This window comes from Calliphora vicina, chromosome 5 (genome assembly GCF_958450345.1).
Source record: "Calliphora vicina chromosome 5, idCalVici1.1, whole genome shotgun sequence".
NCBI lineage: Eukaryota > Metazoa > Arthropoda > Insecta > Diptera > Calliphoridae > Calliphora > Calliphora vicina.
The window spans coordinates 85952876-85964981 of record NC_088784.1 but is presented as its reverse complement, the minus strand read 5'-3'; the positions used below and the strand labels follow the sequence as shown (position 1 = coordinate 85964981).

The following is a 12106-nucleotide window of genomic DNA, read 5'->3' as shown; positions in this document are numbered from 1 at the left end:
GTATTATTTGAATTTTTTTTTGATCAAGTTACCTTTGAAAAACATGTCAGTTATTATGTGTAATGTCAATTATATTAATTTTTTTGTTAATCTGATTAAAATGAGTGACCAGAAAAAAGTGCGTACTGAAATTATTAAATATTTTCAACAAAACCCAACTTGGTCTTACAAAAAGTTGGCCAAGCATACAAAGGTCTGCCGTCAAACTGTTTCCAATGTTATTAAACAGTACCGGGAGAACTTGTCAGTTGATAGAAAACCTGGTTCAGGTAGAAGGAATGGTCCACATGATGTTTCTAAAGCCAAAAAAATAGAACGCATTTTCAAAAGAGCTCCCAACACATCCGGTAGGAAAGCAGCCCGGTTAGCTCAGTGCTCGGACTATTTGGTACGAAAAGTTAAAGCTAATGCAGGTTTAAAAACATACAAGGCTCAAAAAGTTCCTGACAGGAACGCTACTAAAAATTTAGAGGCCAAAAACAGAGCACGGAAATTGAAGTCAAGTTTTATAAAAAAATATTCTTGCTGCATAATGGATGACGAAACGTATGTTCTGGCAGATTTTTCGCAACTTCCAGGTCAAAAATTTTATGTTGCTGATGCTCGAGGGAATGTTGAAGAAAAGTTTAGGACCCAAAAGCAGACAAAATTTCCCAGAAAGTTCTTGGTATGGCAAGCAATATGCAGTTGCGGCAAAAGAAGCCACTCATTTGTTACAACGGGCTCTATAAATACCGAAATTTACATCAAGGAATGTTTACAAAAAAGGCTGCTTCCATTCATAAGACTTCATAATGTGTCCACTTATTTTTGGCCTGACTTGGCATCCTGTCACTATGGCAAACAAGCCCTTGAGTGGTACAAGAACAATAATGTGGTATTTGTACCAAGAGAGGCAAATCCTCCAAACTGCCCGGAGCTAAGGCCAGTGGAGAGATATTGGGCTCTTGTTAAAAGAGAATTGAAGAGTACAAAAAAGGTGTCCAAAAGTGTGGTAGATTTTAAACGGAGATGGACTACATGTTCGAGCAAAGTGACAGAAAGCACTATAAAAACGTTAATGGAAGGGTTTCCGAAAAAGGTTCAAAATTTCATCACTAGTGATTAAAACTATAAAAATAATTTTTTTTGTAAATTGTAATAATAATTTCAATCAAATAAAAAAAAAATTAAAGCTGTAAGTTTAGTGGTTTCTTTTTTATAAACATATATGTATGTTAAGAATTTTTCGATCTCACTCCTTATAAACAATTATAAGATAATTAAATAGTTAACAAAGCAAATATTTTTTTTTAAAAACAAAACTTTTTTTCAATGTAAGCATTTAGTTCAAGGGAGACCAATTGAAATGAATTAATTTTTCCTATGAGTAGGAATTTATAAACTTCAACTTTAAAGCCATAAGTAGTGAATATTATAGTTTTTGGTCCAATGACATTTTATCTAAATAAAAAGTTTAAAAATTTAACATTTTGTTTTTATCTGAATGTTTTTGAAAAATTAAAACACTTTTAATGTTTTAAAAATAGATTTTCTTTACAAAACTTTAAAGAAATCATTAAGAATGCGTTAAAAATTATTTAAGAACAATCATTAGGTTCCGACTGAAGCTACTTTTATATTTGGCCAACAAATTAACATTCATCTTAAAATTAACTGATCAATTAAGCCATAAAAACTAACAAAATTTATGAAATGGAGCATGTTTCAGCACATTTTCCAGATATCGGACTTTTGTTCAATAACACAAAATACTATTTTTTTTAAGGTCTGGAAACATTGAGAGAAAATAATATTTTCAATGTAATACTATTAACCCCCAAAAGCAGCGAAGTGGGAAATGTAGTAGAACTTTTCATACTTTAGGGCGACAGGTTAAATAAACCGTTAGTTATTTTATGCAGCATCCTTAAGGTATGCAATATTTTGTTGGAAAAATATATACAGTTGAATACGGCTATAACCTACACTGATGAGTTTTAATTTGCCATGTAAAAACATGAGACAGATAGACATGATGTGTATCAATGGATAGGGAATTTTATTTATTTTTCAAAAATATATATAACTTTTGACAATTAAAAAATTAATTAAAGATAAAAATTTTACAGTTATATATATTTTTCTATTGAAAATGGAAAAATAAATTTCGAAATTTGTTATCAGGAATCCCGCAATTCCCAAACAATTTTTAAAAAAATCCCAAAAATGGGATTTTTTAGATTTTTGGCTATAATATCCATCTCAAGGTCGGGGTTATCGGAATCCTTTACAAAATTATTGAAAACATATTTGGCCATCTAAATTGGGTTACTATGTTTTAATATGGATTATGGGATTTGAGAATTTTTACCTTAAAGTTAAATTTTATACAAAAAAACAGGCGTTTTTTGTGTGGACTTGGTCCGCTCGGTATCAAAAAATTTCAACTTTCTTTTCATTTAAAATATTTGATGTAAAGTTAGCTTTTCAAAAAGTATAAATTCCTTACACATCTTCTTACAAAGTATTTGAGATAACTTAAAAAGAAAAAAAGTACTTTTTCCCAAAACTCTAGCGGAAAATCGGCTTTTTTAAATTGATACACATACAACTTTGGGCTCACTCATTATTTTTAAACAATTCTTTTTTATTTGACACCGACATTTGTTGTTAGTCTAATGAAGTAAATATGAAGAAAACCGGACTAACCATTTAGAAGTTACAGATTTATTTTTTTCTTTTTTTGCAACGTTTCTCCGATTTTTTTATCCCTACCAAAAAATAAGATTTGTCAAGGTCATCAAAATAGGTATTTTTTGTGGAGTCAAATCTCTTTCCGCCCAGAAATTTTTTCCGTGGTAGTCTGTTATCAGTGGCTGTCGAAAACAAACTAAATGACTCAGCTTGTTCAAATTTTGACAGCAGTCAACTGACAGATACCTTTTTGTCGGAGAAATATTGGAAAATTCAAAAAGTCACGGATTTATTGATCCACCCTCATTTAATTGTTACCCCTGCTTAAAATCGAGGACAAGGGAGAAGATTTTGTAAAAAATAGTACATTTTTCAGTAGCATTTGAATCAAATGCTGTTACGAAATTGTACTTGAATTCAAATATAACGATTTTAAGGGCTGATTTAAAAGTAGCATAATGCTTTCAAATAACAGTGCTGTAATAGCAAATTGTAACATATCTGTGGGCATTATTAAATAAAAGCTTTCAGTTGACCATTGATCGTAAGTTGGCAACGCTGTTTGAATTCGAATATTCAGTTAAGGAACATTGTAGAAATAGAGCTAGATGGTAATTCAGTGTTATAAATAGTGGCAGAGGTTGCAGTCGTGAGTGAGTTTATCAGATACGCTTTTCGAATAAACAAACATCAACTGAGTGTCTTAAAGTGTGTTGTGTTTTTCAAGTAAATTCGTGTACATTATAAATTGTGTCTGTATTTCTGCGAATTTACAAACGTGTATAAAAAACATTGAGTGACTATTTAATTCTGTTGTTGTTGTACATTTTAAATAAATAAAGAGTTGTTACAATTTTCAAACTACTAAACGGCTTTTATTTGCAATCAAAAGTATCCGGTTTATTTAAAGGAAATAAACCAAACGTTTTGAAAAGGTTAAAACGTAAAAATGCTAGTCTTAAATTTTTAAATATAAAATAAACGATACCTTTAGCAAACATGTTTTTATGAGCTTTCAAATCGACACCACAGGCATATATAAATACACATAGATCGGAAACTCTCATGTCAAAGTCCTAACTCAGTTGTCAAAAACCTAAGTGGTGAGAATGTGTATTTCTCTATGACCACAGGTGGTCGAATTTGACACCCTGTCTTTTAACAGGGCGGTCACAAATTTAATTTGTTGAAAGCATATGTCGTCCTTCTCTATGATTTGCAATCAGACCAGTAGTTTGGAAGATACAGATTTATTATTATCTTCTTTTCCGATCGACACAACTGATCGGTGGTGAAAGGGTTGACGTTACCCGTAAAATCTTAAATATAATTGCCCAATTCACAATCTGTGTCGTAGCATTGTATCGTTGTATGTCGTAATTTTTTTAATGTTTTGTTTTTGTTTCGAAAAATATTGTTTGTCAAATATTTATGACATACAACTTACAACACTACGACACCGATTGTGAATTGGGCAATTCAATTTGTTTTATTAAAACTGAGCATCTTACCAAAATTACCAAACATTATGAAGTAATTTTTAGATCCTTCAAAAACTTTTTAAAACACAATTTCAAAACAATTAATTGGTATAATTTTAATTTACTTGAACTCCTTTGAAAACTAAATAAAAACACATCAACAAATTAAATGTTTTAAGGTCTTATTCACAATAAATTTTTAAATTTCTCAAAGGTTTATAAAACAAATTTGGTTTTATAAGTCCTGGGAAAATTTAAAAATTTATTATAAATAATGGGGGCGTTAAACTTTTAAATACTTAACATTAATTAGGAAACATATTCAGAAAAAAATAATTAGTAAAGAAGGCCAACTACTTAATCTCTTAGCATTAGTGTCAGTTTTTTTTTGTTGTTGGGTTTTTGCTTAAAATCTAAGAACAAAAAACAAAAATTACAAAATAAACATTAATTTAACAAAAATCTATATAGTTTAATGTACAAGTCGTTGATTTTGAATATTTAACCATGAGAGGGGGATAATTTTTAAGGGATCCCACTCCTCCATCTAAATGCTCTGTCCTCTTGTTTGGCTGCATTTTAAATCCATTTGTTTTTCTTTGATATTGAAGAGCGGAGTCGGCGACCCCACATTAGGTTGTATCATACAATTGTACCCTGCAGATGCTGCGGTGAGGGCAATTGTGAACCGGAGCCACCTTGCGACTGATCCTGGGGTATTTGCAGGGGTAAATTTGGATTGGAGTTGGGTGACAAATCCACACTATTGATATTCAGAGATGAACCGCCACCCAATGTCGAGGGATTGATGCCGCCACCTTGGCCGGAAGGCATAACACAGGGTACACCCAGAATGGGTGTGGGCTCTTCGGGCGGTGTGACCTGTAATGAGATACGATTCTTTGGAAAATTAGTTAAATAATAAGTGAACGAGGCGAGCAAAGGAAATAAAGAGCGGTAGAGTATTAGAGTGTGTATGCTGATGACTAACCTCTAGGCCTATGCTACCATTGAGAGCGATTTTAATGGGGTTAGTATGATTAGTGGCCTGCATTAAGGTGGTAAAATGACTAATGCCTATTTCCTCCAGTGACGATTTTCTTCTACCCGTATTAACACCAACATTTGGCAAACCCTGACGCAGCGACGACGAACGTCTCAATAATATGTCATTATCAATCTAAAAGAAAACATGGAAAATTTGGAACCAAACAATAGAATAGAAGAACATTTTCCAGACATCTAGAATTCAATCAAAGTTTAAGAAACTTTGGCGATTTTTTCAACTTTTCAACACAATTAAGTAAATTATAATAATTATTTAAAAGAAAAAAAATAAGAAACAAGCTGCACTTTACGGCTTAAATAACAATAATTAATTAATTAGTTAATTGAATTGCAAAACAATTTTATGATGTGGTTTGGTGTAGTTCAACAACATCTTCTCAGTCCAGTATGCGGTTGCATTCCAGTGGCGTCATTGCTGACCCAAACTCCTCTAGACATCCTGGGGTTCAGTTTGAAGTGCATAACAAAGACATTCATACAAAATTTCCACACATTTGCTCAGTTGCGAGTTGGACTTAATTACTTTAGAGGTGGTTTTGGTGGTGGTGGTGATAATTATGCTAGTTAGTGGTTGATAGGTTGCTGGTGTGATGGTGTTGATATTACGAGTGGCTTTTCATTTTAATTTAAGGATTTTTTTTTTAAATTCTTGTTTCTCTAATAGTTTTCAAACTAAAATTATCTTGAAGTTTTTGAAAAGGAGTTCAAACATAAACAAACAGTCACAGATATTAAGAAAGAGAGGGGTAGAGGTGGGGGGTGGTTGTGGTTAGGAATAGATTCAGTTTTGGAAAACAAGTAGAAAGGTTTTAAGCCAATTGTAGGAGGTGTACGTTCATTTTAATTTACAAGACAAAACATAAAGACAGACATTTAGGACAGATATTGCATTTTTTATTTTTTTGAGGAAATATACAACTATTTGTGATTGGAGTTACATGAATTGAATTTTTAAATCTCATTTTTGTGTGTTTTTTAATTTCAAACTCAATTCATGTTTTAATTTAATGATTTTGTAGTGCTGAGGATGTGTGATTGTTAATAAAAGCATGTGAAAGGAAGCGTTATTGAAAAAATTTTAAATAAAAATAATTTTAGAAACATAAATATGTAAATTTGAAAAGTAACAACTAAAAGCTAAATTTAAAAAAAAAAATCAATAACAAAACAAAGCCTCCTTATTTAAAGTTTTTTAGCATATAATTGAAGCTTTAAAGCGGAATCAATAAGTAACTGCTATAATATTTCCAAATTTAAAAAATTGAACTCAGCCCACTGATTTGTGCAGAGCTTAGGGCATTTAAATGTTAATTTTTTTCTACGGTAATAAAAATATAGTCGGTCATGCCCGACCACATCAGCTATGAGTTTATATTAACTTACAATAGATGGCGTATCTTTTGAACGCATTTTTTGTTTTAAATAACTTATCTGTCATTTATTCTTACTTAGTTATTAAGCAAATTATAGTGCAAACAACAAAGTTTTTTTTTTGTGTTTTGAAAATGGCGAATTTAGTGCCAACAAAGCGTCATATGCGGGAAGTTTTGCTTTACTTTTTTCAAATGAAAAAAGTGCGGCTGAAGTACACCGACTGTTCACCAAAGCTGAATAGTGAATGTGTTTCATCGGTTCCAAAGTATGAGGGATGAATTGTGCAGTTTAGAAATGTGGATTTGAAACGGAAGACAAAGATCGCCCAGGCCAGCCAAAAAATTATGAAGACCAATAATTGGATTCCATGAAGATTGTTCTCAAACTCAAAAGAGCTTGCCAAATCATTGGGAGCTACACAAGCAATAATTTCAATACGTTTGGGAGTAGCAGGATTTATCCAAAACAAGGGAAATTGGATACCATATGAATTGAAGCCGAGAGACCTTGAAATACGATTTTGCCTGTTTCAAATGATGTTTGCTATAAAAGAAAATAATTCTAGCACCGAATCATTACTTGCGATGAAAAATGGATCCGATAAGCCGAAGCGTAACAGATCGTATGTGATGCCAGGTCAACTAGCCGAAGCGTTATCAAAGTCAAATATCCATGGCGCTAAGGTCATGTTCTGTATTTGGTGGGATCAAACGGATCCTATCTATTATGAGCTGCTGAAATCTGACCACACGATCACACGGAACCTGAAAGTAATATTCCAATATGACAACGCTCGGCCACATTATGCAATACCTGCTAAACACTATTTAGAATGAAGTGGACGAGAAATTTTCTCTAATCCGCCTTATAGTGCAGACTCCTCCGAATACAATTTGTTCCGATCAATGCATACTCTGTAAAAGAGTATGCGAAATTGGCTTGATTCGTTCTTGGCCTCATTAGATTCGATGCTAAAATGATTTTCTTTTATAGCGTTCAAGCAGCATTTCAGAAATACAAAATCGTCTTTCAAGGTCTCTCAGCTTCAATTCGTATGGTACCCAATTTCTCTGCTCATGGATCCTACTGAATCCGTTTTGAAATTGCTGCTCGCTGTTGAGTTTTACACTTTCACTATTTTTTGCTTCGAAAATGTCTAATTTTTTACCAACGAATTTTCATATGCGGGAAGTTTTGATTTAATTCTTTAATTTGCAAAAAATGCCGCTACAAAGCAATCGCTGAGTGGTGATTTTGACACAAAGATCACCCAGGCCAGTCAAAAAAGTTTGATGACGAAGAATTGGTGGCATTAATCATTGGAAGTTACAATATCAAAACGTTTGCGAGCAGCAGGCTTCATCCAGAAGCGAATTGAAGCCGAGTGATCTTGAAAGACGATTTTGTATGTCTGAAATGCAGCTTGAACGCTATAAAAGAAAATCATTTTTGTACCGAATCATTATAAAAAGTGGATCCACTACGATAATCCGAGGAGTAAGAGATCGTACGTGAAGCCCGGCCAACCAGCCAAATTGAAGCAAATGCCAAATATCCATGGCGCTAAGGATATTCTCAGTATACGAGCTGCTAAAATCTGACCAGACCATCACAGAGAACCTGTACCGAACGAAACTGATTCAATTTTAGCGATTATTGGACAAAAAACTACCAGAACATGCGGCCAGATATGAAACCGTAATATTCCATCATGTCAACACTAGGCCACATGTTGCAATACCTTTTAAAAAGTATTTAGAATGAAGTGGTTGGGACGTTTTGACCGATTTAGATCGATGCAGAACGCTCTCTCTGGGAGACGCTTCACTTTTGGAACAGAGTAGCCGATATTGGCTTGATTCGTTCTTGGCCTCAAAAGATGCGCAGTTCTTTTGACTCGGAGTCCATATAAGTCATACATAAGTCATACACCCAATATAAAAAAGAGTTCGTGAAGGAAAGCGTTAATTTTATAAAAAACAAGTAAGAGAGCTATATTCGGCTGTGCCGAATCTAATATATTTTTACGGAATGAAAAATTGACCACGCCTACTTTTACGCCCACTTCTTTTGATTTATCTAAAATCGGAAAACGGCTACGATTTGGCTAATTTTTTATTTAAATGATCATAATAATCCAATTTAAGTTTTTACTGAAAGAATAATTGATCACACCAATTTTATTTTCGATATATTTAAAACCGCAGGAAGCCTGGACCGATTTAACTAGTTTTTTAATGTTTGCTATACATAGTCCGCAAAAGTTTTTACATAAATAAAAACTGTCTACGTCCACTAATAGCCCACTTATTAAATACATCTGCAAAATACATCGATCTGTGATCAATCATATTTCAGACCAAAATTCGATTACTTACATAAAAAATCACAATAGCTTAAATCGATAATAACTTGGCCAATAAGCGTTTAATCTAGAAAAAGGGCTCGATCTGTGATCACTCAAATTTCTGACCAAAAATTTGATTTGTTTATATAAAAACTCAAAATATCTAAATTCGCTAATAACTTGGCCAATAAGCGATAAGGAGCTATATCTGTGATCACTCATATTTCTGGCAAAAAATCGATTTTTTATATAAAAACTCAAAATATCAAAATTCGCTAATAACTTGGCCAATAAGCGTTTAATCAAAAAAAGGAGCTCGATCTGTGATCACCCATATTTCTGAAAAATAAACATTTTTGATATCGAAACTCACAATATCTAAAATCGCTAATAACTTGGCCAATAAGCGTTTAATCAAGAAAAGGAGCTCGATCTGTGATCACTCATATTTCTGACCAAAATTTGATTTATTATATCGAAACTCAAAATATCTAAATTCGCTAATAACTTGGACAATAAGCGTTTAATCATGAAAATGAGCTCGATCTGTGATCACTCATATTTCTGACCAAAATTTGATTTATTATATCGAAACTCACAATATCTAAAATCGCTAATAACTTGAACAGGACAACGTCTGACGGGTCAGCAAGTTTTAAATATTTTTCATATTTCGGAAATAATTTTTTTCGAATTGTTATTTTAATTTTTTTTTTTAAATTCTTTAATTTTTAGATTTTTAGAAAAAAAGATTCGGGTTAAAAAATATTTTTTCCGATTTTGACCTATTGTAGATCCAACTTACTATGGTCCAATACGTCGGTGCAAAGGTCTTTGAAATATCTATCATTAGATATCCATATTGTCTTTATTAATGACTTAGTAATCCAGATATAGGTCAAAAATAGGTCAAAAGACGAGGTTGTCCTGGTTTTTTCCTCATATCTCAGTTATTTGTGGACAGATTTTAAATAGGTAACTTCTCGAAAACATGTCTGACAGAATTATTAAAGATTTGGATCCCGAAGATATCTGGGGTCTTCAGAAAATTGATTTCAACAGACAGAGAGAAGGACATGACTAAATCGACTCCGCTATCTATAAGGATTCAGAATATTTATACTTTATAGGGTCGGAAAATTATATTGTCGAAATTACAAACGGAATGACAAACTTATATATACCATTCTCACGAAGGTGAAGGGTATAAAAATATAAAACAATGTCCTAAATATTAATTATAACAATTGATCCCAAAGCTAACCCAAATTTGCATTTTTAATCATCATTTAAGGAGCCGCAGAACAAAAGGTGCTTTTTTGAAAATTTAAAAAATTTGGGAAATAGATTTTTTCTAGAAGATTTCAACCCAAATATTATAAAAATACCAAAAAATCAATTTGTAAAAAAATTAGAAAAAGTACCTTTTGTTCTGCGGCTTCTCATTTAGTGTTTATTAGAATCGAGAATCAATTTGGAAATTTCATTTAAAAAAATTTTGAAAATTAAACTTTGGGATTTTGAATATGCATGAAATTTTATGATTTTTTTGGTATCAAATTATAATAGAGTAGCGACGCGTCGCGACGTCTATAGCTAAATTAAGGGCCTGGCGCACTAAATTGCGAACGAACATTTTCTTTCTCATTTTATATTGAAAACAACAAATAAATTTTAATTTTTTTTATTGTTTTCAATATAAAATAAGAAAGAAAATGTTCGTTCGCATTTAGTGAGCCAGGCCCTAAATACAAAAAGTATTTTTAATCGGATTTTTTTGGTAAAGATTGTTATTTTTAACCAAAACTTGAACCTTTTCATTGAAAATTACAAATGTGTAAAAAGGGCAGATAATTGGCGGACGGACATCAACAAATTTACTCTGAAAGTGATTTGATCGGTATTTTTGTACCGCGACTTTTAAAACTAGTCAGATAATGATTATGTTTAATGTTTGTAGGGATAGACGGATGGACGGACATCGATAAATTGACACAGAAAGTGGTTGGATTCCTATTTTTACCTCTCGACTTCCAGTTTCACAATATGTATTAAAAACCATTCGTTGATAAATTTAATAGAAAGTCCATGACCTTAATCAATTACTTTAAAAATTACTTTGGCAACAATTTATACTAATGAACACAAAATAGCACAGTATAGAAATAAAAATAAATTGAAAAAGCAAATACTTAAATTAATTAACAAATTAACTACGCAAATAATACTGATATAAATGACAAAGACAACATACGGATACAAAAATAAATATGTAGACACAAAAACTGAAAGAAATTGCATTTTGGAAAAACATGGGAAAGTAAATGTTTCTTTTGGTTTTCAATAACAAAAGAAAAACGTAAAAAGGAAAGATATAAAAGAAAAAATCAAGTGAACAAAATAATTTGAAGTATAGCCAACCCGTAATGAATTACTCCGACCGCGCTGCGAGCCAACAACTGTAGGACTGTCGGGTAGAGAAAGAGAATTGGATTTAATTTGTTGTATTGGCGGCGTGCAGCGTGGCGAAGCATACCCGGCCAATGTTTGAACACTCTGCATTTGCATGGGATTTAAGCCCATGCCGGAGCCACGTCTCGAGCCGGCCCCAGCACTCGAATTGACACCCACAGAGCCGACATTCGGGCCACAGGCAGCACCCAGATTGATGTTGGAACAAAATGATATGTTGGATTTGCGTCGGGAGTTGTGACGTTCAAAGGTCTTCTGCGCCGAGAAGGGTGAAGGACGCACTAGGTAGCTGTAAAGGGAGGGAGAAAAAGACAGTTTATTTATTATATTGTTGTTTTTTTTGGAGGCAAATCTACTCACATCAAATCGCCTTCTTCTAATTTAAGATCACAGCTTGGATTGATTATCACATACGATAAATGGTTGCGTTTCTCGCTAACATCATCATAATCAATGGTGGGTAAATTTAATGACTCCATGCGACTTCTCACTAAATTCGCTATTTCTGCCCTTTCGATTTGCTGGGCATGATTATCGCGTGCCTCATCGGCCAAATTGATCGAATACTGAAAAAACATAGACGACTGTTGTACAATTAGTTTCTCTTGATCCTTTTTTGGGGGGCTGATAAGGAAAATATGTTAAATTTGTTTCTTCTTTTAAAACATCTACTAAGTTTTAACAACAC

The 12106-nt window shown here is 32.7% G+C and overlaps 1 protein-coding gene across 2 annotated transcripts in view; it reads right to left on the bottom strand.

Annotated features, from left to right (window-relative positions):
• Window positions 1-4308: 4308 nt before the first annotated feature.
• Window positions 4309-12106, bottom strand: part of SLO2 (slowpoke 2) — a 232739-nt gene continuing 224941 nt past the window's right edge. Inside the window, exons 22-26 of one of the 2 annotated variants that reach the window (XM_065513504.1) lie at window positions 11779-11984; window positions 11483-11707; window positions 11368-11413; window positions 5149-5337; window positions 4309-5057 (exon numbers count right to left, since the gene is read on the bottom strand). In XM_065513504.1, coding sequence (XP_065369576.1) covers window positions 4800-5057; window positions 5149-5337; window positions 11368-11413; window positions 11483-11707; window positions 11779-11984 — 924 coding nt within the window. In that variant the 3' untranslated portion in view covers window positions 4309-4799. Of the gene's footprint in view, window positions 5058-5148; window positions 5338-11367; window positions 11708-11778; window positions 12003-12106 lie in introns of both variants that reach the window. The other variant, XM_065513503.1, reaches the window with a different exon arrangement.